The following is a 24,754-nucleotide window of genomic DNA, read 5'->3' on the forward strand; positions in this document are numbered from 1 at the left end:
TCCTTTTTTAAAAAAAAATAATGATCCACTAATAAGTAGCTTAGGCCTAGTTATCTAAGATTCTAATAAATATTATAAAAAATTATAAAAAATAAAATTAATTGCTCACGTGTGGACACACACGTATTAAGGCGGGGTTACTCTTTTTGTCAAGTCTGAGCAATGTGGCTTATCCAAAAGAAGGAAGCATCCGGTACAGGATTTTGTATTGATTGGATTGATTGCTTTTCTGATTTCACGGTCAAAGCTCGCGAGCCGGTTCGTGAGCGGCGGGAACGGGAGCAATGTGGGAGCAGGGAGGGGGGGACTCCGCTCCCGTCCGACTTACTGTAGAGGTCCAAGACAAGGTGGCCGAGTGGCTGGGAGCCTGGGACTCTAGACATGTAGTGGGGTCATCGGCAAGGGTTCCTCCGAGAGGGAGAGGGGGGTCGGGATGTTGATGGAGGTAGAGAGGAAGAGGAGAGCTCAAACTCGAACTCAACTTTTGCCTAAAATTGGAATTGAACTTGAACCCAACAACTTTAGTGAGTTTGAACTCAAGATCGAGCTGGGTTTGAGTTCTAACCTCATTTTAAACTATAAAATATAAAAAATATAAAAATAAATAAAGAGAATATTGTGATGAATTTAGTATCATTGAACTACAAGGTATCACGACGGACTCTAAAACTTTGCAATGGAACATACTAATATATAGTAACCAACTTAATAGACCTAAACGAAATAGCAAACACCTCCATCAATAGTGTTTTTCAATTGACAAACAACGACATTAGATATTGAATGACCCAAAAGGGTTGAACGATCGATCATCTTTGAGGTTTAAGGTAAATAAGAGCTACTATCAACCAACTGAAGAAGGAATTTATGAGAGCAATTAGAGTAAAGGGTATTTTCATAAAAAAAAAAAAACTATGTTAACGAGTTTGCTCTCGAGCTAACAAGTAGAACTTATAAAATCTCGAGTTTGGTTTGTTATACTTAACGAACTTTATTTCAGGTTTGAGTTTGAGCTAACCTCAAGTAAAAACTGAATTGAGCCGAGCTCGAATGGTTTGCGAGCCGGTTTGGCTTAGTGCCACCCCTATTGGCAAAGTTAGTCTGCAAAAAATGAAGATATTGAAGAGTTCTCGAGCAATTTGCTATATTGATTCTCTTGTTCTTCTTATTCTGCTGGCTTGTTTGATTTTGCTTGTTTTTTTTTTTTTTTTATAAAGATGCAATTCATTAAAAAGGCAAAAATTACAAAGAGATAGGGAGCAAATCCTTAACAACAAGATGTTGAAGAGATGCTTCCTATTTGGCAAGCACATCTGCTGCCAAATTTTTAGATTTCGGAATGTGAGACCAAATACAAGAAAATAATATGGTAATCTCTAAAATCTCCTGGAAAATTTCCTAACGCCTCTATAGCGGAAAGGAAGTACCACGACCCCATCTAATGACTACCTTGGAATCTCCTTCAATGTGAATTGGGCCACTACATTTATCTTTGAAAATCTGGAGCCCATTGAGAAGACCATGAAGTTCTGCAAACGTTGAGTCAGAGATGCCTAATGGACCCGCATAAGAAATACATTGATTGCCAAATGAGTCTGAAATCACACCTCCGAAACCTGCGATCCTCGGATTGCCGAGAGAAGAACCATCAAAATTCAGTTTTAAGTATCCAACCTCCGGGGGCGCCCACTCTTTCATAACTTGAATCTTGGTCCCCAAATGCATCCTTGCTAGGTTGCTCCAGTTTTCATGAATGGAAGTGCCCTTGAAAGAGCAGAAAGGTTTTTTCGTCAGGAGCCAGGTGGATATTTGGCCCGTCACTTTTTCAGCTACACTTTTCTCAAATTCAAATTTAGCCTCGAACCGCCTCCTATTCTGTTCATTCCAAAGCCCCCTTGGCACAAAACTGACACATGCTGATAGCATCATTTTATCGAGCGCAGGAAGGGGATAGCCATAGATTGACTTACTAAAGCTGAACAGATCTGTAGAGATACATATTTCCATAAGCAAATTGCAAAAGATAGAGGTCCAAACCTTCCAAGAATACTGGCATAATAGCAGGGTATGGCTGGCGGATTCTTCTTCAATGTTACAAAAAGGACATAGTAGGTCTATTGAAGGGTGACCCCTTCTTCGAAGCACATCCGATGTAAGGATCTTATTTTGGCAAGCACTCCACATGACGAACTTTAATTTTGGAGGGCAACAGAGACTCCACACAAAGTAAATATCATGCTCGCTCTGCGTTGAGTCCCAACCATTAATGTGTTTGTATGCAGATGCAACTGAGAATTTACCGCTTTTGTCAGGCCACCATATTAGCTTGTTTGCATTAGAAGGCCTCATCCTGACATGGTTCAAAGAATCCAGTAAACAACTTGGTTCCATTGCTTCTGCATCAAAAAGACCCCTTCGGGGATGGAGACTCAAATCACCCCCCTCGAAAGCATTTGCCACTGTTATCTCCCTTTGAGTGGAGATAAGAAATGGACTTCTAAAAGAGTTTCTCAACGGTTCTTGTCCTGTCCACCAATCGTCCCAAAATTTAATAGACCTTCCGTTGCCCACAAAGAATCTTCAAGTTGAGGAGAAATCTGGAAGAAGTAAATAAAGAGATCTCCAAATTAAGGATAGCCCTCTCCGATTTTCCCCGGACATCCACCATAAAGAATTCCAGCCCAACTTGGTACGAACCAAAGGTTTGATGAATTTGTGTTAAACTTCCATATCCACTTAAGAAGTAAGGCTTTGTTCATTTCTTTTGATTTTTGAATCCCTAGTCCACCTAATTTCTTAGGCAAACAAACTTCAACCCATCTAACCAAGTGATATTTAAAAGAGTCACTCGAACCTCTCCAAAGGAATCTTCTTTTCAATTTATCCATAGTTTTGCATACCGACGATGGGCAAGGCATAAAGGATAGCGCATAGTTTGGGATGCCAGCAATACATGACTTGAGGAGTATCACTCTACCTTCTTTGCTGAGGAGCCGCCCCTTCCAAGTTGCTAACCGAGCTTCAATTTTTTCCACCACCAGGTTCCATAAGTTCTGAGAAATACGCCCATGAAATAGAGGGAGGCCAAGATATTTTGCAGGAAGTGTAGTAGTAGAGCAACCTAATAAACTTGCCATCTCTGTAAGGTTCTCCTAGTCCACATTAAATCCTATGAGAGATGTTTTTCCCCAATTAACTTTCTGCCCAGATGCTATTTCAAAAAGTCCCAATATTGCCTTTATCCTCCTAACATTGTGCATATCTCCGACTCCAAAAATAATAGTATCGTCTGCGTACTGCAGAATCAGAATATTAAAAGCCCGGTGCGGACTTGTTGGAGATAGCCATCCAAGGTCGATCGTTGAATAGAACATAGCGGATAGGAATTCTGCTACTATGTTAAATAGGAGTGGGGAAAGAGGGTCCCCTTGGCAAATACCCCTGGTTCCTTTAAAATATCCACATACCGAGCCATTGAGTATAAGGGAATATGATGCTGAACCCACACAATTCCTAATCCAAAATCGCCATCTTTCTCCAAATCCCATTTTTTCCATTATTTCATCTAGCAAGATCCAATTTACTCTATCAAAAGCTTTTTCAAGATCAAACTTTAGGGGGATTCTTGGGTCCTGATTACGACTGAAATGGTCCATAAGCTCGTGTGCAACCATTGTGCAATCCATAATCTCTCTCCCCTTATGGAAAATGCCTTGACCTCTGTGAATGATGATGGGGAGCACTGCCTTTAAATGAAGTGCTAAGATTTTCGCAATGATTTTATATGCACTCGTAACAAGACTGATGGGGCGAAAATCCTCAGGTTTCTCAACACTTGCTTTTTTCGGCACCAATGTGATAAATGACGCGCCAATGCTTCGGTATGTGATGCCGTTTCTGAAGAAGTCGTGGATCATAGCACTTATATCTTCCTTTAGACGAGCCCAAAACTTTTTCATAAAGTCCCCATTAAAACCATCTGGGCCCGGTGCCCTGTCACTCTCCATGCCCAGGATGACTCGCTCAATTTCAGCCGAAGAAAAAGGAGATTCAATTAGTGCTGCCGCTGCTGTGGAGATGCGAGAAAAGCTAACGTGTGTAAGCTTCGGCCTGCTGGTACACTCCTCCGAGTATAACTCTGTAAAAAACTTAACCAGTTCGTTAGTAATTGAGATCCGACACGACGTTACTTCATTATTAATGCATAATGAGGTAATTCGATTGGACCTCCTTTTTGCCGAAGCGACGGCATGAAAATTTTTGGTATTTGCATCTCCTTCTTTTAGCCATTTGAATCTGGCTCTTTGCTTCCATCGAACTTTCTCTTGGTGTAGAATAGTGTTTAGCTTAAAATTGAGAGAGACTCGAAGCGAAAATTCATCGGAAGTTAAGTACATTTGTTCCTCCACCACGTCCAGAGCCGCAATCTGGGATATGAGGGAAGCCTTCTCAGCAACCAAAGAGGTATGATGACTAGTGGCCCACTCCTTAATTTTTCCTTTGATGAAACGCAGTTTTAGGGGGAATGCCCACTCCCTTCTACCAAGACTCGCACCCTCATCCCACCAACCATGAATAAGAGACTCAAAATTTTTCTCCATTAACCAAAAGTTTTCAAACCGAAAAGGCGAAGGCCCCCATTTTTCAAACACTGATGTCAACAAGATAGGCCAATGATTTGAGCCTACCTTGTTCAGAACTCTTCCAGTAACATTTCCAAACATCTGCAGCCAGTTCTTCCCGGATAAGGAAATCTCATCCAAACCATTCCCCCCAATGAAGTCTGAGAAGCCTCGCATAGAGGCTGTAATGCTGGTAGCCGGGGGGCTCTTCTCATGATAGTATCTGATGGCATTGAAATCCCTTGTAAGGAGCCATGAGAAATTCCAATTCTCCAAAAGCATACTAAACTCTTCCGAGAGTAGGCTACAATCCCTATAACTAGTTGGACCGTATACTCCACCCACACACCAAATTCTGTCAGTGGAGAGATCTCTGAACTGTATACTCAAAGAGAAACGACCTTCCATGATATTAAGAGAGTCAAACTTTGTCGTGTCCCATGCAACAAAGATACCTCCGGAGTGGCCAATAGCATTCACCGTTGCCCACTTTATTGAGGGACACGCCCAAAGTTCTTTGGCAATATCATCTGTCATCTCTTGACACTTTGTTTCTTGGAATATGACAAATTGAAGGCTTGAATTGAGATAGGTAACTTGATATCGTGCCGTGCTTCCGGGTAGTGCCAATCCCCCTGACATTCCAAGACAGCAAAATCATTTGCTACCTCGGCCATGAACTCCCACCGCCACAATGTCCCCTTTCAGTTGTTCTTGATACATCACGTCCATTAGGCGTGCCAATTCCATCATATTTTTCCATGTCTCTTAGTCATAATTTTTATTCTCCATGTGAAGTTCCTTCACAATACTCTCAGCTCTGTCAATGGGAGAAGGGGCCGGATCTATATTCTTTTTTACAGCAAGGCTAGTAGCTTCTCTCTGAGATAAATTAGTTTCCAGATTTCCTCTACTTCTCTGGTAAGTATTCTGTAGAGGGGGAGAGCTTGGAACCCTATTAGGGAGTTTTCCTTGGCCTAGGTATTCTGCCTGATCAGTCTCCATTTGAGTGCTTGATAATTCTGTGAAATTCGCCAACCTTTCTTTTCTCTGCGTGTCTGATCCTTGCTTGGCAGGAATTTGAAGAAGACTTAGAATAGCTCCTTGAGAATGTTCATTTCATTCCCCGAAAGAGACAGAAGTCGGGGGGAAGGATTCGTGACTTTCTCCTAAATCTGAGCTTGAGGCTTCAAAGCTCGATGTGAATACTGGTTCCTCGGGCTAACGCGCATGAGAGGCTCTTGGCTCGAGGTTCAAATTTATCTTCTCTTTTTGTTTTTTCCTTTCTGTAAACTCGGGATGAGTGGTAAACTTGGGTCTGGATGAAAAGAAAGACGCAGAGATATGGGAGAAGGTATTCTTGAAATTTGAAAAAAATTGATTTACCAGTATTATCCGAGAGGCGTGAAGTGTTAGACTCGATTTCTGAACCAGGCTCTTTTATCGGGATACATTGACATTTTATTTTTGGATTTTAAAGGGACACGACTTCCGAGAATGTATCTGTACTCGGTACACCCTTTTCCTTGTTTTGATTTGAATTTTGAATTAAAGTGAGGAGGGAATGAGTGCATTTCTCATTGGAGTCCGTGAGTGATCTGTTGGGTGCTGTGAGGGGTAACCCAAAAGAGAGCTCAGACACGCTACTCACGGTAGCTTTTTGGGGTTCCGAAATAATTTTAAAAGCCTCGATTGCAGAGTGCTCTTTTTCAAACTTTGAATCAGAAAGCAAATTAACTTTAGCTGACAGACGTACCTCTTTTTCCGGGATCGATGTGCTTCTCGAAAAACTCCCCTCTCGTCCCGGAGTCACGCTAGCTGAAGTCTCCGGAATAGTGTTTCTCTTTCGCGTCCGGCGACCGCAGTACACCGAGCTCCCCGAAAGACATCTCTAACCATACGAAATCGTCACCCAAGCTCAGTTTTTGGTAGCCTGTCTCTCTCCATTGACATTTGGGGTCGACGAAAGCCATCGCAACATCTAGTTTGGAGCCATCCGCCGTGGATTCTGACCATTGTATTATCTTTCCGAAGGAAGTAAAATTTTTACTGAGTACCTTCTTTGTCCATAGTTCGATTGGTAGGCCACGGATTGAAACCCATTGGCCGAGAGGCTGCCCTACCGGAGTTCTTTCCCACTACGTCACAAATATTTCCTCTTCTTATAGCCATTTTCCCAAAATTTCTTCCATTTCCTCTCTCGATTTCGTAGTAACCAACCACTCCCCGGGTGCCATCCACACAATTTTTGGTTGGAGAGAGAAAAACTCGCCGAACTAGAGAGTGAGTCTGAGGCTATTCCATCTCGTTGAGGGGGATTCCACGATGAGGCTTGTGCTGAGTTTCTGTTTTCCTTTTTCGAAAAGATCCGGGGGTAGATTTATGACTGGGAATTTATCGGGAGTTTGGGGGATTTTCTGGAGGGGGTTTGTGGGTGATATAGAGAAAGAGGGTTTAAGAGTTTTGTTATTCGCAGTGGACATTGGAAGGGGGGGGGAAGTGACGAACATCTTTCCGAGGAGGTAGATTGTTCATGCCCTTTCTCGTCGTCGAGGTCTTAACCATTTGCTTGCTGAGAGCCAGGATCGAGCTTCGCAGCTCTTGCCAACAGTGATAGTCGCCGAGAAATTCCGGTAAGTACACACGCTCCATGACTTCGAGTCCTCTCCTCTGAAGAATTTTTAGCTCTTTGATACCTTTTTTCCGGAATACAGATATGGTAAAAGAAATTTCATCGATGCGGATTTCACAAAATCGCGGAGCATTTCCGTAATCTACTTCTTCGAAAACGCGGGAAAAATCCGAGATTGAAGCAGGGGGGATAGAGATATACGATCGTCTTTGCCCATTCCTTATCGTTATACGAACTGCCTGACCCTGCGTTAGCTCCATCGAGATTTCTATGTCGCTGTGTACCCACGATGCTTCTCCTCTTCTACTGCTTCTTTTGCGAATTGCAGACCTTCCCTTCACCGTGCTCCAAGGCCCATCCTCCTCCGTCGCCGGCGATTTTCCCCTATCCTCTTGTCTCTGTTGAGCCTTGATATTTGACGTTTCCATCGGTCTTCGAACTCAGCACACACAATTTTCTTAGAGTACTCTTGTTGCTGTGACTTAAGAGTGAATTGTTTAAATTTTGTATGGACAGAATGCTGAAGATAATGAATATCCTCCTGGGGTGCAACCTTCTTTGGAGTTTGTGATCACATCTCAGGATATCCGTCTGATTTTGCTTGTTAACAACATGTTTTGGAAGAGTGGAAAATTGTCTTCCTTTTGTTTCCACCTTTTCAAAGATTGAGAGTGAAGTATCATAGCGAGATATTTGATGAACACTAGCTCCACTTACCTTGTTAAAACCTGGTATAATTGATAAATTGTATTAGGGGATTGTTTGTGCTATTATAGGAAAAAAAAAAACAAAATGATGAGAAAATTTTTTATTAAAATTTTAATGATTTTTTTTGTCATTAAACAATATCTATTTGATCAGTTTTCTTGTATTTGTCTTCTTAGCTATTTTATCGAGTGTTTTTCTCCTTCAAAGAAGCAAGGATTTGGGGGTGAAAAGCTTTATACTTTCCCCCAAAAAACACAAATGCTACATAAAAATATACAAAATGATTTTTTTTTCATTTGCAAGTTTTTTTCAAAGGTTCCTATTAACAAAAATTCATCCAAAAATTATTACACCTTTTTTTGTTTTATTTTTATTTTTATAAAGAATCTTTATTTTATACCTCCAAATGTTATGGATCCGGTCCGGTCCATTTCTTAGTGAATGGTGAATCCCGACCAGACCGCTACTATAAAGAAACCCTTGTTTAATGTAAGGCGTAAAACACCTCATTTCTCTCTCATTTATAAAATCGACTCGCGCTCTGGAGTTCCCATTTCCCTCCGTCACTGTCTTTCTACTCTTTTCTCTATCATCTCCCTTGGAAAAAAAAATTCCGCTTTCACTTCGGATTCTTCGTAGAGGAGTTTGGGGCTGAACTGCATTCATAGAGCTCGGATCTTTGCATTTGATCATTTCAACTCGCGAGATCGATTTGTATTGGTGTTTTTGTGTTGATTATTTTTAGCGAGGATGGGCTTCCAAATGCAACCCTATGGCGTCCAGGCTTTGCTTAAAGAAGGTCACAGGCATCTCTCTGGTCTTGATGAAGCGGTTCTGAAGAACATCGATGCCTGCAAGCAGCTGTCTACGATCACTCGTACTTCGCTTGGTCCTAATGGTAAGTTTACTCGATGCCCGCTTTGTAATGAGCAGGAGAAAGAGACTGGTTTTGTATTTGATATTGTTGCGTTTCTTTGTGTGATTTTTCACTGATGGATGATGTATTTCAAGTTTCATTTGATCTGTTGCCGTAATTGTTGTTTTTGTGTCACGGGTTGATGTGGGTGAAATATGTTTAAAATGTTAGGGATGAATAAGATGGTTATTAATCATTTGGACAAGCTATTTGTTACAAATGATGCTGCGACTATTGTGAATGAACTCGAGGTTCAGCATCCGGCTGCCAAGATTTTGGTTTTAGCTGGTAAAGCTCAGCAGGAGGAAATTGGAGATGGTGCTAATTTGACCATTTCATTTGCTGGGGAGCTTCTTCAAAATGCTGAGGAGCTGATCAGAATGGGGCTGCATCCCAGTGAAATCATTAGCGGCTACACGAAAGGAATCGATAAGGTTTTTTTGATCGGCAAGATTACTATTTTATTTATCTGCTCATTGTGCATATTTTCTAATTTTGTCTGATTATTAACTGCCTTAGGCAATTGAAATTTTGGGTGAGTTGGTCGAAAAGGGTTCAGAAACCATGGACGTGCGTAACAAGGACGAGGTTGTTTCTCGGATGAAAGCTGCTGTTGCAAGCAAGCAGTTTGGTCAAGAAGACATTTTATGCCCTCTTATTGCTGATGTGGGTGGAAAGGATTCATTTTTATTTATTGAAGAAGATATTAATTATCTTTTGTTTGTGTAGGTATTATTTTTTCTTATGAGGGATAACTAATTGAATTCTTATTTTCAGGCATGTATCCAAGTGTGCCCCAAGAACCCCTCAAATTTTAATGTAGATAATGTTCGCGTGGCAAAGCTTCTTGGAGGAGGTCTTCACAATAGCTCAATTGTTCGTGGCATGGTATTGAAAAGTGATGCTTTGGGAAGTATCAAGCAAGCAGAAAAGGCAAAGGTATGTATCCAGAAAAGCTCTAATATCTTTTGGCACAGAAGAACTCATATACATATATTGACACACTGAAGAACTCATATAAGAACTTGAGGTTGATTCTCTCTCAATTGTATGAAGTTATGGTCTACTAGCTTCCTAATTTCGAGATCCATAGAACAAATTAAGTTTATGCACTCTATCTTCTTCTTATTTTTCCTTTCTTTATCACAACTATTGTGGGTCAGCGGGATGGATCCTTCTAGGGGTGGCTTCGAACCGAGTCGGCTCGAGCTCTGCTCGATTCCGGCTCTGTTCGATTCGGTATACCTGGATCTCGCGCCGAGTTTGAGATCCGGGATCGGCTCGTTTAAATTAACGAGCCGAACTCGACCGAATCAAGGTTCGGTTCGAAAGCTTGCGAGCCGGCTCGTTAATTTAAAGAGCGGCGCGGGATTCGGGGGATTTGGGGGAGTCAGGACCGGAGCGCGGGAGCAAGATTGAGGGGGAAAAAATTCTTCCTCCCCTTGTCACCGCCAAGCCCCTCCTGTCCGTTGTTGTGGCCGCCTTCTGCCTTTTCGTCACAGCCGATTCTGTGGCCACCGCTCAATTTCTTCCCCCTCGTCTGCCTTTGCCTTTGTTTCTGTCGCCGTCGCTTTTGTTGCAACCGCCTCTGTTCAGCCGTTATCCCCAACAAAATTTCCTTGCCGGTGCGCTAGAAGCTTTTCCCTCGGCATCGTTCCTCGTCTCGGCGGAAAACCAGAACCAGCAGAGATACATAAGTTAAGGGGATTTTGCAAGTGCGACTTTCGCTCGTGCAAGATCATAAAGTGAAAAAAAATAAACTTTTTCTTAAACTCTCCTTCCTCATAGCTCTTGAAGAAATTGAAAATGCATTTTAGTAGAAATAAGTTTCTAGGGACTATTTGTGTCTCATGTTTTTTGTAAACATTTTTCTAATTGAAAATTCTTATTAAAAAATCATATAATTTTCTAATTAAGATTTTCCTGCCAAGATGGGCTAGAAAATCGTATAGAAATTTTTTGAATAAATATTTGACAGTTGATACTGTAATACTTTTAGCATGAGGCAATTTTCATAACAATTTTGTATTTGATTAAAAAATTATTGTTAAATATAGTAATATATTAGATTGATTATTAATTTTTATTTATTTCCCTAGAAGAGGCAATAAGAGGTCCATTTAACTTTCCTAAGAAAATTTTAAAATATTTCTTGTAATTTTCTAATAAGTCACTAATAGTAATAAGATTTTATTTAAAGGTTTTTTGGAAATATGTTTCATAGGAAAAACATTTCTAGTTTTTTCTAGAATATAAATTTTCAACTAGGGGCACTAAGGAGGCCATAGTAAATTTATGGCTAGATTCAAAAATTACAAAATAAGCTAGACAACATTTGGAGTTAAAAAGATTAATATTGGTGCGTTCTAATCCATTATTGAAATTCAATCCCGAACCTCCCCAATCATTCTTTTTTTAAAATGTATGCATAATTTTATATATAATTTATTTGGCATATATTTTATATAGATTATTAAATGTAGGTTAAGCTCAAACTCAGCTAGAGCTCGAGCTCGAACTCGGTTAAAATTATTAGGCTCAAGTTCGATTATAATTTTAGGTTCGAGGCTAGGGTCGGCCAAACTCAAGTTCAAAATATTTAAATCAAGCTCGGCTTGAACAAGGTTCGGACTCAGCTGGATTCGATGCCACCCTTATGCCCAATTTTAAGTAGAGGTAATTCCCAATTGTATGTAAAATGTATGCATAATTTTATATATAATTTATTTGACATGAATTTTTTGAAAAGTTTTAAATGTATGTTGGAGCACGAACTCGAGACTTTATTTTTTGACAAGTTTTAAATGAATGTTGAAGCTTGAGCTCGGCTCGAACTCAGTTAAAATTATTAGGCTTGAGCTCGATAACAATTTTAGGTTCGAGCCTAGGCGCGGCTCGAGCTCGAGTTCGAAATATTTAAATAAAGTTCGGCTCAAACATAGGCAGGTTCGGGCTCGGCTCAGCTCGATGCCACCTCTAGATCCTTCCCAATTCTGTCTTGTCCTTGGCTAACTCTGTTTTTAGTTTAGCATTCCCAAAGTCTTTATCACCACCTACAAACAACCATCTCATTCTTGGCCTTCTCTATTTCATATAGGCCCTTAACCACTAACAGCAAGACCCTCCATGCTAGGAAGGTTGTTTATGGTAAACTTAATCATATTGATTTTGGTGATATTAGATACATAGATGATGTCTTTACATCTTACAGAAGAATCCTGGATTTGGGATATAAGATACATAGATGATGTCTTTACATCTTACAGCAAGAACCTTCTTACAAGTGGAATCACAAATTGATTCTGCAGTCTTTAGTTTTACTTAAAAAATGGATCACTTCCATGTCAGATATCAAAGATTGTGTGTGTCATCTCTCTCTCTCTCTCTATTCATGGCGGACTTGTGGCAAGAAACATAAGCCAAACTCTTGGCGACTGATTTTTTGGAAAACTTAATGGCTTGAGATAGAGGATCTGTGGGATGAAACATTGTGTGTATCATCTCTTTCTCTCTCTCTCTCTCTCTCTCTATTCATGGTGGACTTGTGGCAAGAAACATTGTGCATCAGTATCAGAAGCAAAGTTTATGATTGACCAAGAGTTGGGTTGTGGAATGATGATAGAACAATTTTCAAACCTCAGTGACAAGGTTCTTGTCTAGGGGATAGAATGTATGTGCTGGACGAGAGTAGTTGGAGTTAATAATGGATGCCTAATAAGAGCCTGTGAGTCTCTGTTAGTGATTGGGTGTCTTATAAGAGGATGAGCTGTTAAACAGTTAGATGAGAGGTTGAAGTGAGTTAGAGTTATCGGTGGTGAGCAGTTAAACAAATGCCTATGGGGTGCAATCAAGTTAACCATTTGGCCAACTAGTGTTTGAGGAATTCTCATATTGAAGTTTGGTAGTAATCCCTTACCAAATCCATCATCACCACTCCAATTGACTTCACACTATGGCCATTCATCTTTCCATCATAAATCATAAAATTTATTCAAAATGTTAGGTCTCGTGGACTTATGTAAATGAGTTACAGTAGTAGTTCCCTTCTTGATTTCAGGCTTAGCTTCTGGCTGCATCTTATTTTCAAGTGGATTAGTTAGGTTGCGAGGGAGTTTAACGGGTCAAATTTAGTTATTATTGATCTCTATTTCCAGTCATGTTCTCCTTCAATCTACCTTTGATTTTTAATTTTCTTTTTGTATTTGATTCCTTTGAAATACTCTCATATCTTTTCTCTGTGATAGAATTAAACTGGTCCTTGAATAAGAAACAAAATGAAGACTCACTTTTCAGAATTTCTGAAGATGAAATCTGGCTTGACATGTATGAACCCGATTATCACATCAGTTTGATAGATTAAATGTGATAAGCTATTTAGATAATGAAGTATGCTGATGATGTGATCATCAACTCTCAACTGATGTGTCATTAGTCTTTGTAAGGTTGCATCATATTTGACTCCTTTAGTACTTGTAAACAATTTTTTTACTAATTTGTCTGCATTACTGACAGATCCATCTTTATTTTTCATTTCTGTAGATTGCTGTTTTTGCAACTGGTGTAGATACATCTGCAACAGAAACAAAGGGGACAGTTCTAATTCAAAGTGCTGAGCAGGTTTGTATACCGAATGAAGAGGTTTTAAATCTATAATCCTGTTGCTGCAAATCCAGTGTTTGAACATGATTAAGAAAATTTTACGTAGGAATTCCTATTGACTGTTGCTTCTAATTGGTCCTATCTAACATGGATCATGCTTAATACTTCTCATAAGTAAGATGAAAATGATAGGTTTCTTGTAGCCAAATGTATTTAAGGGGTTTGTTTGCGCATATATTGGACACCATTCAAACCTCCCATTTGATTAACTCTTAATGTATTTGGTAAACAGTGTGATATATTGAGCTATTAGATTATTTGTTGAGTCTTACCGGATAGAATTACTGTTAAAGTACTTATTGGTAAATATTCACAGCTGCTATTAACTGTTAACCTATTTGTTGCAATGACTAAAACAGAATATTTCACATTAAGAAGAGTGTTGTGATGGGTCAAATGACAAAAGATTTTGTAGGTTAGTGACTGTACTAATTCATATCTCCTTTTGTACAAGAGCTTCTGGATAAAATTCAAGTTCTGCTTGATATTACTTTCAGAAACTAAAATTATATACTATGTAATGCACAGTCAAACGGATAAGTTTAAATGAAGAAGTAGACAACATGCTGGACTTATATCCTGACAACTCAATTTTTGTCTTACCAAGGTGTATGTGCTGTAGCTTGTATCCCAGAAATAAACAGAATGGCTTGTCATGTTTTCTGAGAGTCTTTTTTGGCATTTTACTGCTTCAAAATATTAATATGCATTTATTGGTTCAAATGACTATAATGCCTGGTTTTAGATCTTTGTTTTTAGTTCCAATGTGGGAAAATTGAGGTTTCAAAAGGAAATCTCTATATTAACTCAGCTCACATGAAGAAAAGGACTGAGATATTTTGTTACATCGCTATTTGCAGCTAGAGAACTATGCTAAGACAGAGGAAGCTAAAGTTGAGGAGCTTATTAAAGCTGTTGCTGATTCAGGGGCTAAAGTTATTGTCAGTGGAGGAGCAGTTGGAGAGATGGCTTTACATTTCTGTGAGCGTTACAAGTAATGAAATTAACTTTCTTCACTTTTCTTTCTTTTGTAAATTCTGTAGTGTCTGCAATCTACATGAAGCCCAACCTGTGTCTTTTTATTACTATTTAATTTTTTTAAGGGCTTAAAATGACATCTATCGAGAAGCCTCCCTGCAAAACTCTTTCATTTTTTTTCCTTCTTTTTCTCACTTCCCTCTTTATGATCTCTAGTTTGTTGTTAAAGTATATTTTGTTCTCAGGATCATGGTCTTGAAAATAAGCTCAAAGTTTGAATTGAGGAGATTTTGCCGTACAACTGGTTCCATTGCTCTTGTAAGTTTCTAACTTTCTTTTTCTTTTGCTTAGTTCATTGACTACTTACTTATATTTTTTGCGTGCCCAGCTGAAGCTTAGCCAACCTAACCCAGACGAACTTGGATATGCTGACTCTGTTTCAGTGGAGGAGATTGGGGGTGTTCGGGTGGATCTCTATCTGTCCTAATTGATAAGTATATTTAGTGATAGATGCACTGAGTAGCTAATACCAATTTACTCTCTAATGTGTCAGGTCACTATTGTGAAAAATGAAGAAGGTGGAAACTCTGTCTCTACAATTGTTCTCCGAGGAAGTACTGATAGCATACTAGATGACCTTGAGAGAGCAGTTGATGATGGTGTGAATTCTTACAAGGTATGTTTCCTTTCTGTCATGTTACCTTTGGACACAGAACTATCTGTATATGTCATACATTTTATGGAGCCTTGATCTTCCTAATTGAAGAGCTTCACCTTTGAAGGAAGACATGGTTTGTCTTTTGTAAGGGTCTATGAATTGCCAATCTGATCCTTTACATCTAACCAATTGTTTTGATTAGGTTTTTTCATTTAAAAAACGCATTCGTTTTCTTTCTCAGTTTTTACCTAGTTGTGTTCTATGTTTCATTTTTCTGTTTATTTAATTGTTTTGTTGCACCAGAGCTCATGTATGATATCAAACTTTTCTTCAATGCAATTTTAAGATCAAAAGTTAACTGCACAGTTGGGATTTTTGGACTCGAGTTATCACGTCTGAGCATTTCAATTGTTTTGCTTAGGATCACCTCTCTGTAGGGTGTAGATTGGAATTTCAGTTGTGTATTGTCTATATTGTAGTTATTCTAGTGCAGTCAACAGAACTGTCATTAGTTCCAGTTTCACATGTCAGTGGGCAAAGCTATAATTTGATCAAGCATTGTAAAGACATGTCTGCAAGCTGCCCTGCATCTGTTGATTCTCTTTGTCTGATTTAGTGAATTATTAATTTACATCTCATACTGATATAGTTCAGTTTCTTAGGCAATGTGCAGGGATAGTCGCATCATTCCTGGTGCTGCTGCGACGGAAATTGAGTTGGCGAAACGATTAAAGGAGTTCTCATTTAAAGAAACTGGGTACATTCTTCTTTCTTATTTTCCCTCCTTTTCCACATATTAATGCTTCTTGTTTGTTGCACTGTTTTGTTCTTGATGCTTTAGATCACATAGTTCTTTTTGTCATTAAAACAATTTAAGAAGGTAAAATAGACCTTGAAGCAACATTTCTGTGGTTATGTTTGGAGTGTTTGATACTCTACTTGGTTGTCTGGATGTTGAAGTGCTTGTAGTATTATTAAGTCTGAGATGATGTTTTTTTTTTTTTTTTTTGAAATGATGCTGAAGTCTGAGATGATGTTAAAACCCTTAATTCATTTATTCTGAACCATACATAGTACTTCTTGTATTCTCTACTTAGTTTTTTAAACAGCTTATGATTGTCAAGAAATAATGCTAATAGTGTTTCTGAGGTTTACCTACTTGGTGCAGTGATTATACTTTTGAGAACTTAATTGACCACTGGTTGTACGCAGATTGGATCAATATGCTATTTCAAAATTTGCTGAAAGCTTTGAAATGGTGCCCAAAACCCTTGCTGAGAATGCAGGGCTAAATGCCATGGAGATCATTTCTTCACTATATGCTGAGCATGCTGCAGGGAATAGTAGAGTGGGTATTAATTTGGACGAAGGTATCTGCAATGATGTGGCCACCATGAACGTTTGGGACCTTTCTGTTGCCAAGTAAGCCTCTATTCAACTTTTAATTTGGTAATCTGCATGATAATATCAAGTTTGTCACTTGTTTGATACTGTTGAATGAACAACATATGTCAAATTTTCATGATCAATGCGTCATGATTCTTTCGAAACCAACAACTTTCCCAAAGGGCCACTTCTCTTCATGTAACTGAAGAGAGCACATGAATATGTTAAGCCCACTGTATAGACCATCTGCATATCTTGTGTATGAGGGCCTTATTCTTGAATTTGATGACAATCCTACCATATGGTTCTGGTAGAGTGATAATCAGCTAAAATTGGACTAAATTGATTTTAGAAATGCTGGGATGTGCCTCAGTCATCTAATTAGCCTGAATGGCTTTATTCTGTTTTTACTTTGTATTTTGTTATCTGTTCAGATATTACTTACTGTTTTACTATGATGCTTCAAACTAAATTGGTTTTTTTTAGATGGATGAAATAAAAGGAAATGCTAATGAACTTTCTCGCCACATTGGATTATTTTCAGGCACTTTGCTTTAAAGTATGCTGCCGATGCTGCTTGTACAGTTCTTCGGGTAGACCAGGTGACTTCTCTCTCTCTCTCTGTGCAACCATACGCTTGATTGTTTTCCTGGTAATCTATTTACATTGAACATCTTTCGTCCTGCAGATTATAATGGCAAAACAGGCAGGAGGTCCAAGGAGAGAGCCGCCGGCTGGGATGGATGAAGATTGAGCTGGGTGTACTACGTTGAGCTCCATGGTTCTGGCCCGTGATTTTTTTTTTTCTTCTTTTTTTTGAGTTTTCAAACTTCATCAAAAAATTTTGTTTCCTCTATATATGTGTGCTGATGACTGTAGCCCTGTGAAATGTAATTTTTAATCGTCAACTGGCTCCCCTTTTCTGCTGAATTGGTTTTTGAACAGCAACCAGGACTGTTAACCTGATTGACGTTAATTCATGCCATTAAGATTTAATCTAGGAGGAAGTAGCATGTCGGTTTGTAATTATTTACGCCTTTTTTTTGGGATATTTACCTGATTAGTTAAAAAAGCCCCATGGTTATTAATGCTATTTAGACCTTAATTTGTCCTGTATAATTTTATTTTTTTGTCCATGTAACTCTTATGAGTCTCGCAGAACCGGAGGACAAGGTCGCTGCATCGCAATCCGCTGAACCAGTGGCATGCAGGTTCAACCCAAGAAAATGACACAAATGACAACTCCTACCGATGTGGGAAAAGCGAAAAAGAGTAAAGAGATGAGCTTCAATAGCTTGCTAATGTGTGGAAGAGGAAGAGAGCAGCTTCCATGGCTTCTCTCCTCTCGTTCTCAACTCTCAAATCCTGTCCCGTCAAGGCCTCTTCGTCTCCTGCAACTACCCTATCCCCTTCTCAGACTTTCGACGAAAAATTCGGCAGGAAGGGGATTAAGTTCACGCAATCCTCTGACAACCTTTCCGTGGTGGAGCTGACTGTTCGAAACGGTAGCTCCCTGTCCGTTCGACTCTCTGACGGCCTTGTCACCTCCTACAAGCCCAAGGTCTACTGGAGAGACGATGGCTTTGAGGAGGTCCTTTATACTCAATCCAGTGCTTCAGAGCCGTCGCTTGTTAAAGGGGGGATTGCGTTGGTGCTCAATGATGTGTCCATGGAGGGTTCATCAGGTTCTCCCTGCTGCACTTCCGAATGGGTCGTCAAGGATGTTGATTCGGATTCCATTGATGCTCTCCAGGTAGTAATAATTCCTTTTCAAGAACATAAAACTTCTTCTGGTGCTTCAGTCCTTGTTCTCAAATAGTTTTGCTGTTCTTTTCCTTTTTCTTTCTTTAATTTCTTGAAGCTCGAGATTGTAGCTTGTAATTCGTTCCGCAGGAGAACAGTTTTCATTTTCTTAATCTTTGCCTCCATTGCAGGTTGAATTGAGCTGCACCAATGGAAACCGCACACTAGAAATAACATACGTGGTCTCCCTCTTTCCTGTCAGCATGGCAACAGCAGTCACGGTGAAGAACAATGGCCCCAAGGCCGTCAAATTGACTAGTGCTATCTTGAGCCACTTGAAGTTCAAGAGCAGAAATGGAAGTGCCGTAGGAGGTCTGAAGGGCTGTTCTTACTGCAACCACCCACCACTGTCTTCTAACTTCAGTATCATGTCTCCATCTGAAGCTATGAAACCAGATTCTCTTTCTTTTCTAGACTCCATTTTGTATGGCAGTGGAGATGACTCCAAAAGTAAATTAGATGCTTGGACTGTAGAAGACAATATGTACACCATGATGAGAAACAAGTTCAGCAGAGTCTATACTGCACCTCCAGCAGAAAGATTGAAGAGAATTTACAGAACCCCACCTTCTAAATATGAACTCATTGATCAGGTAACATCAAATTTTATTCAGTCTTTGCATTGTTCTACACGTTTCTTTTAAAGTTAAATCGCAAGCCTCTAATTATTTAACCACTATTTGTTCTCTAACTGGGCATATCTGGTTTTGCAGGGACGGGGTCTTGGATTTGGGGTCATAAGGATGGGGTATGATGATATTTACTTATCCACTCCAGGAGCACTCTCAGAGAAGTATGGGAAAGACTACTTCATCTGCACTGGTCCTGCTTCCATGCTGGTGCCAGTGGAGTTGAACCCTGGGGAAATATGGAGAGGGGCTCAGGTTATTGAGCATGACAATTTGTAATTACAGCATTTATTTGAAAGATAGAAGTTTATATTAATTCTTAATCTTGTCATGGAAGCAAATGAGTTTTACAATCCCAATTCCAGGCTTATACATTTTTTAGATTTAATGCCAATTGAGGTGTTCCCAATCAATATAATTGGATTAAAACAACAAGAGAGCAATGCTGATCTGCCTTAAAATTCTTGTCTTTCTTATTACACTGTTGTTGAGGCGGTTAAATTTGGAGACAGAAAACCTGCCTTCCCAATTGGGTTTTTTTCATTGTTCACAACTCTCTCCCTCCCTCTCTCTGGATGCTACATTAATTTTCTGATAAAAAACTAAATTCTCTCCCAAAAAGTAAACCCAGCACTAAATTACAGAGTATAATCCATCTTCATAATAATCAGGAAATCAACAAAAAAAAATTATTTAACAGGAAGATGATGGCAGTCAAGAGACGTATAAGATACATAGTTGTACTTGTATATAATTGAAAAACAGATGGGTCGCACCTTATCTGCAATCTGAGTCCATTCTTGATGGTAGAGCAGCTATTTGGGTACTCTCCTGGAGTACAGAAAGACCTTTTGTCTAGTAAAACCAAAGATAAGGTTCAGCCGGCTGAGAGCAGAATTGAAGAATATCAGTAGATACAGAAAGGGAAAAAGCAAAAGGAACTCTCTCATACTTTCCTCTTCCCACCTCTAAAACTGAAGGCAAGTAAGATTTCCAGTATGCCAGTACCCTAGAGTGCTTCCAAATCCTGCAAACAGGAAAGACCAAGGTTCCATGGCCATGGCCAACCTCTTTCTTTTCTCTCCCAGTTTCACTGGCTTCCAAGCTAGTACAAACCCCTCCAAGAACCTCGAAAGCTTCTCTATGTCTCCCTATGAGTACCACAAGAAAAGCCTCTCAGTAGTTGCCTCAGCTTCAACTTCATCCTCACCTATCAATGTGGAGTACTTGGAGAGAGAATTCAGCAGACATGGAGCCAGTAGCCCATTTCCTGGAGAGTTTTTTATTCATAGTTGCAGAACAAACCAAGACTGTCGACTACTTTAAATACAATTTAAGAATCAAACTTGATCACATTTTTTAGTAATCCCTGGTGTAGGTGGAACTGATGTGCACAGATGCACAAGACAAGGTTGAAGTGAGAAACATTGTCACTCTCCAAGAAAACCTACTAAGCTCAGCGCTGGTGATCACCAACTGGAGTTCCTCTTCTCTTCGATTGATGGGTTCTTTTGTGAGCCATCTGACAGTAAGCACCCCTGATGCAACCTATTCTATTGGGTTACAAGGATCCAGAGATGGGGTAGCACAAAAGGCAGATTTGACAACTATACAAAAGAAAATGAAGACACTAATGCAGATGTAGAGGAGGAAGAAGATGATAATTATGTCCATTTGACTGAATAAAAATGAGTAGGATATACACAACTGCACCAAGACAATTCACAGTTATTGACAGAGGGTAGAACACCAGATATTAGTTCATCTTTATCTTTTTTGTTTCTTTTTTTTTTCTCATTTCTCACTGATTGCATTCTCTTCTGGATCAGGGAAGAAGAAATTCAGTTACAGTAGGAAGAAATGGGTTAGATGAATTATACATTTTCAGCCAAGGGTCCAACTATGAGTGGTATGGAAAGTATGCCTACATATGTCTCTGCCCATCAGCTTTACTAACACCAGTAGTGTTGGGCCCTCGAGCTGTTTGGAGGGCTGCTCAACATTTTCATAATCCAAACCTCTAAATTATATACTAAACGAAGAAAGATTATACTGCTTTACACTTTGAGGAACAAGCAGAATCAGAGATATCGTCACTAACACATAATACTCTTCAAAGATAGCAGTGTTTTTTTTTTTTTCAAAAGCTCAAATTACATAATAGGAAAGAGTTAAATTCACAAACCAAACAGCTACAAAAATGGCATCTGCACTATGTGTTTATGTAGGAACCAGATTAAAGGCTTCTTCACCATTGTCTGGCCACATTGCTGACAAGACAACAGCAGGAAGAATAACTGAGAGCCCCATAACCAGAGTAAGTGCAGTCTTCTTCAAGCTTCTCCTTGTTGATCTCACAGCAGTTTGGATTTCACTCCTCTCCTTCTGACCCATTTCAGAGGGCACTTCACAATTATTGGCTCCTGGGGTGCAATTACTTGTAGACAGAACAGATCCAGAGCTCTCTTCCTCTGAGCTCATTTTGCCTTCAGTCTTGTTGGCTTCCAGATTATGTGAAGGCCTTTTGTTTCTTTCTCTTGTCAAGTTCCATCCAACCCTTGAATTTGGGCTTCTGAACTTCCTAGATTGCTTTTCAGACGATGCAGAGCTGGGCTCATCAAGATCTTGAAGAGAGTGGATAAGCTTCCTGGGAGTAGTGTACAACCTAATATTATCGATTTCATGCTGCAAAATTCTCTGGAAACACCCAAACATAATCAACAGAAAAGTGTCAGTAGAGTACAAGGGTGCATCTAAAAAAGTTGATGGAACATAACCTAGTAGGCATTCAGCTAAAAAGCCTTGCTTAGCCATGATCAATGCATACATAACCAAACACACCAAAATGACTTTAGATGATGGGATTCTGCCAGTTCAAAAAATCATTAACTCTGTTTTTACTGGATAAAATTTATCAGATGGCAAAATGATCCAACTGATAAATACCTTGAATGCACTTTATCCCCATTGGATCTCTTAACTCTATGGAATTGACCCTAATCCATCATTCAAAGAATTCTACAGCTAAAAGTGTGTCCGTAATGCCCAAGCTAACACATTCCAGCATATACTTCAAACACCAAAATCCAAAACTGATCGTCTTAAAAATGAAAAAAACTTCACATATAAACTGCCAAAGAAAAAAGAAAAAGTGACACTTATCGAAACAAAAAGAGAAGAGAAAAAGCAAAGAGTAATAAGATAGAACTAATTTACCTGTGGACTGAGTGTTGCGCTATTCTCATTCACATTTGTAGTATTTGTGTGGTTAAATCCTGAGAAGACCCTTGAGTTATCCCTTTCCCAGTCCCTGTCTTCACCATCCTCAAAACTCTTGAAGTATGAACCAGAGCAGCTTCCAACTTCAGAGAATAAACCATCCTTCAATGATACATCAACCCCAACATTTTCATTGCTCCACAACCTCCGCCTTGCAGGTTCACTACATTCGAAGTTACATGATGCTTGCCCAACAGACAATGGTGAATCAACAAAAGAATTAGAATGAATGGTTTGAGATTCTGGTGATTCAAAGCCAGGGGATCTGCCACAGCTTATACTTCTACTGTCTCCAATCATACCAGATTTCCTCCGATTAGAATCTCTCCTCCTAACAAAATTTGAAGTGACAGGAGTTGAAACCTTCTCAAGATATATATCCTTGGCTGCCTGCAAGGCCTCAGAAGCTGCACCTCTAACACATTCCATTGAATCTGAGTGACATTTTTCCATCACATCAATAATTGTTTCCAGCTCTGAGAAAATACTTCTTGAGTCAACACACTTTAGCAAGCATTTTATCATCTGGATAGATGTAAGTCTCTTGTGCAAGTTATTCTCAGTTGCACCACCAGTTAACATTTGTATCCCTGATCGAATAATTGACCTTGCATAAGCCTCAATCACTAGGCTATTACGGTTGGCTAAAGTCATGGCCAAACCCATGTGGGAGTTCGTCTGTGTTATCTTTTCCTCTAATGCCCCAGCAACTTTAAGGCAGACTTCATTAACAACTTCATTTGATGCAAACCTCCAGTTTTCACATTCTACAAGGGCTTTTAGACACAAAGCAGACCCTGAAGCAGCACAATCAGGGGTACCCATCAAGATGTCTGAGAGAGGCTTACAGAGAGAATAAATTATCTTAGGCTTTTCTAGTTCAGGAGTTGAAGGTTCAATACTATATCTTGCAATTGCAGGAATCACTTTTGAGCAAGCTTGCTGGAGTGGGAAAGAGCCAGCACTTGACATCAGTGTTTTCACTATGGGTGACATAATATTGTCAATTTGTGGAACAATTTTTCGACCATGAAACCTGGCAAGGACTTCATACAAAGATATAGTGTACTCTCGGGAGGAAAAATTGGGTTCCTTGGTTTGAGAGACTTGTGCAAGAAACAGAGGAATAGCTTTTGAATCTAAATCTTCAACAAATGATTTCAACACTTTCATGGCAGATTTTCTACTTTCAGCATCTTTATCGAGATTTTCCAGCTGCTGACGTAGTATTGGGCTGAGACTTCTTCCCCCCATTTATAATCTGATCCAAAAATAAATAAGAAAAGGAGAGAAAAATATTAATTTTTATGATTAGATGGGCACATATTTTTTACATCTAAATTAAGAGATGACAATGAAAAAGAGCACTTTAAACAGAAAATCAGAAAAGGTTCAAAAGAATTGATATGTAGCTGTTCCGGATAGACTCTAGTGAGATTTTCTGAAAGAGAAAAAGAAAAAAGAATGGGAATGACCTCAACATATGTCATTTGAGTTGATACTCATAAATGTTTTTTTCCTTTACAATAAACCATTAGAATTTCTTTTGTCTTTTGAGTCTTACAGGATGTGATCCTCCTTCAAGAAGAAGAATTCCAGAGACCATCCATATAGATTAGTATCTTTGGACTCCTTTTTATTTTTATTTTTTTCATAGCCTATCTCAGCTGAGTGGCTTAAATTTTTTATATTTCCTACATATTAAACTAAGTAAACACGATAGATAATAGTATGCCAAAAAGGACTTTTATGCTATCCTACTCAAAGAAAAAAGAGAAAAAAGTAAAGAGAGAATACTTCAATAAACAAGTTGAATCTCCTATAAAACTTGCAGACGAAATCTTGAGTTAGTAATACCAGATTCTTTTGGCATCTCTTTATTCCTTACCAGACATAACTTAACAAATTCCATGAAGAAAACAGAGAACAAAAAGTTTCCTAACAACATTCAGAAGCAAGCCTCTCCTCCCGTAACCGACCTAGCTTCCACAATTCAAAAAAAGTAACCAAGACGTCAAACTGACCTGATGCTTAAACCCAAGCTGCTCAAACCTCACCGCCTTTACTCAAACCGCAATCTCTATTTCGATTTCACCAGAAGAAAACCGCAAATACTCAATTCGACATCGTAGGTACTGCTTCAATTTTCTTATCGATATCGCAACCAGAGAATCGGAATCACGGCTACTCCCGATGCAATGATTTCGAGCAAGAGAGGTGACAAAAAGGTTTTAGGTTTTTTTTTTCTTCTTTTCCGCAGCTACTCATTCACTCGAAATTTAAATGTTGTCCCAAAGAATGACCCCGCTATCCTTTCCCATTGTAGGTCATGAATAATATTACCCTTCATTATCAAATTTACCAAATTACCCCCCTTCCCATTTTCTCTCTTTTTTCCTAAAATTACCCAAATTAAATTACTATAATGTTATAAACGTTATAATTAATGTATATTATATATGGCATAGATATCCTCAAAATCTA

At 39.2% G+C, this 24,754-nt stretch overlaps 3 protein-coding genes and 1 pseudogene across 3 annotated transcripts; 3 read left to right on the plus strand and 1 right to left on the minus strand.

Annotated features, from left to right (window-relative positions):
• The first annotated feature begins 8,480 nt into the window (after positions 1–8,480).
• LOC137947840 (T-complex protein 1 subunit theta-like) lies at positions 8,481–17,489 on the plus strand. Its single transcript, XM_068793642.1, has 13 exons — positions 8,481–8,860; positions 9,050–9,312; positions 9,398–9,544; positions 9,656–9,817; positions 13,418–13,495; positions 14,398–14,531; positions 14,761–14,833; positions 14,904–14,981; positions 15,069–15,191; positions 15,836–15,930; positions 16,386–16,595; positions 17,104–17,161; positions 17,248–17,489. Exons 1-13 carry the CDS (start codon positions 8,713–8,715, stop codon positions 17,311–17,313), a joined length of 1,635 nt encoding a protein of 544 aa, XP_068649743.1. The 5' UTR covers positions 8,481–8,712; the 3' UTR covers positions 17,314–17,489.
• Positions 17,490–17,657: 168 nt separating this feature from the next.
• Positions 17,658–19,319, plus strand: LOC137947841 (photosynthetic NDH subunit of subcomplex B 2, chloroplastic). Its single transcript, XM_068793643.1, has 3 exons — positions 17,658–18,312; positions 18,494–18,955; positions 19,076–19,319. Exons 1-3 carry the CDS (start codon positions 17,890–17,892, stop codon positions 19,268–19,270), a joined length of 1,080 nt encoding a protein of 359 aa, XP_068649744.1. The 5' UTR covers positions 17,658–17,889; the 3' UTR covers positions 19,271–19,319.
• Positions 19,320–20,044: 725 nt separating this feature from the next.
• Positions 20,045–21,025, plus strand: LOC137948412 (protein NDH-DEPENDENT CYCLIC ELECTRON FLOW 5-like; annotated as a pseudogene).
• Positions 20,972–24,509, minus strand: LOC137947839 (protein SINE1-like). Its single transcript, XM_068793641.1, has 3 exons — positions 24,295–24,509; positions 22,208–23,531; positions 20,972–21,688 (listed from the first exon to the last, which is right to left on the minus strand). Exons 2-3 carry the CDS (start codon positions 23,522–23,524, stop codon positions 21,212–21,214), a joined length of 1,794 nt encoding a protein of 597 aa, XP_068649742.1. The 5' UTR covers positions 23,525–23,531; positions 24,295–24,509; the 3' UTR covers positions 20,972–21,211.
• Positions 24,510–24,754: the final 245 nt, after the last annotated feature.

Source organism: Aristolochia californica, unplaced genomic scaffold (assembly GCF_029961685.1).
Source record: "Aristolochia californica isolate CCGP_79_NKW_82.1479 unplaced genomic scaffold, dmAriCali1.0.hap1 SCAF_13, whole genome shotgun sequence".
Classification (NCBI taxonomy): Eukaryota; Viridiplantae; Streptophyta; class Magnoliopsida; order Piperales; family Aristolochiaceae; genus Aristolochia; species Aristolochia californica.

What these genes read in the sequence shown, in the direction of transcription:
- LOC137947840 (XM_068793642.1), top strand. Translation starts at nt 8,713, where the DNA reads ATGGGCTTCCAAATGCAACCCTATGGCGTCCAGGCTTTGCTTAAAGAA. An exon ending in TATGCCCTCTTATTGCTGAT is followed by an intron (nt 9,545 to 9,655) that starts GTGGGTGGAAAG and finishes TCTTATTTTCAG; the next exon opens with GCATGTATCCAAGTGTGCCC. An exon ending in TAATTCAAAGTGCTGAGCAG is followed by an intron (nt 13,496 to 14,397) that starts GTTTGTATACCG and finishes CGCTATTTGCAG; the next exon opens with CTAGAGAACTATGCTAAGAC.
- LOC137947841 (XM_068793643.1), top strand. Translation starts at nt 17,890, where the DNA reads ATGGCTTCTCTCCTCTCGTTCTCAACTCTCAAATCCTGTCCCGTCAAG. An exon ending in ATTCCATTGATGCTCTCCAG is followed by an intron (nt 18,313 to 18,493) that starts GTAGTAATAATT and finishes CCTCCATTGCAG; the next exon opens with GTTGAATTGAGCTGCACCAA. An exon ending in AATATGAACTCATTGATCAG is followed by an intron (nt 18,956 to 19,075) that starts GTAACATCAAAT and finishes CTGGTTTTGCAG; the next exon opens with GGACGGGGTCTTGGATTTGG.
- LOC137947839 (XM_068793641.1), bottom strand. Translation starts at nt 23,524, where the DNA reads ATGGGGGGAAGAAGTCTCAGCCCAATACTACGTCAGCAGCTGGAAAAT. An exon ending in GCGCAACACTCAGTCCACAG is followed by an intron (nt 21,689 to 22,207) that starts GTAAATTAGTTC and finishes GGGTGTTTCCAG; the next exon opens with AGAATTTTGCAGCATGAAAT.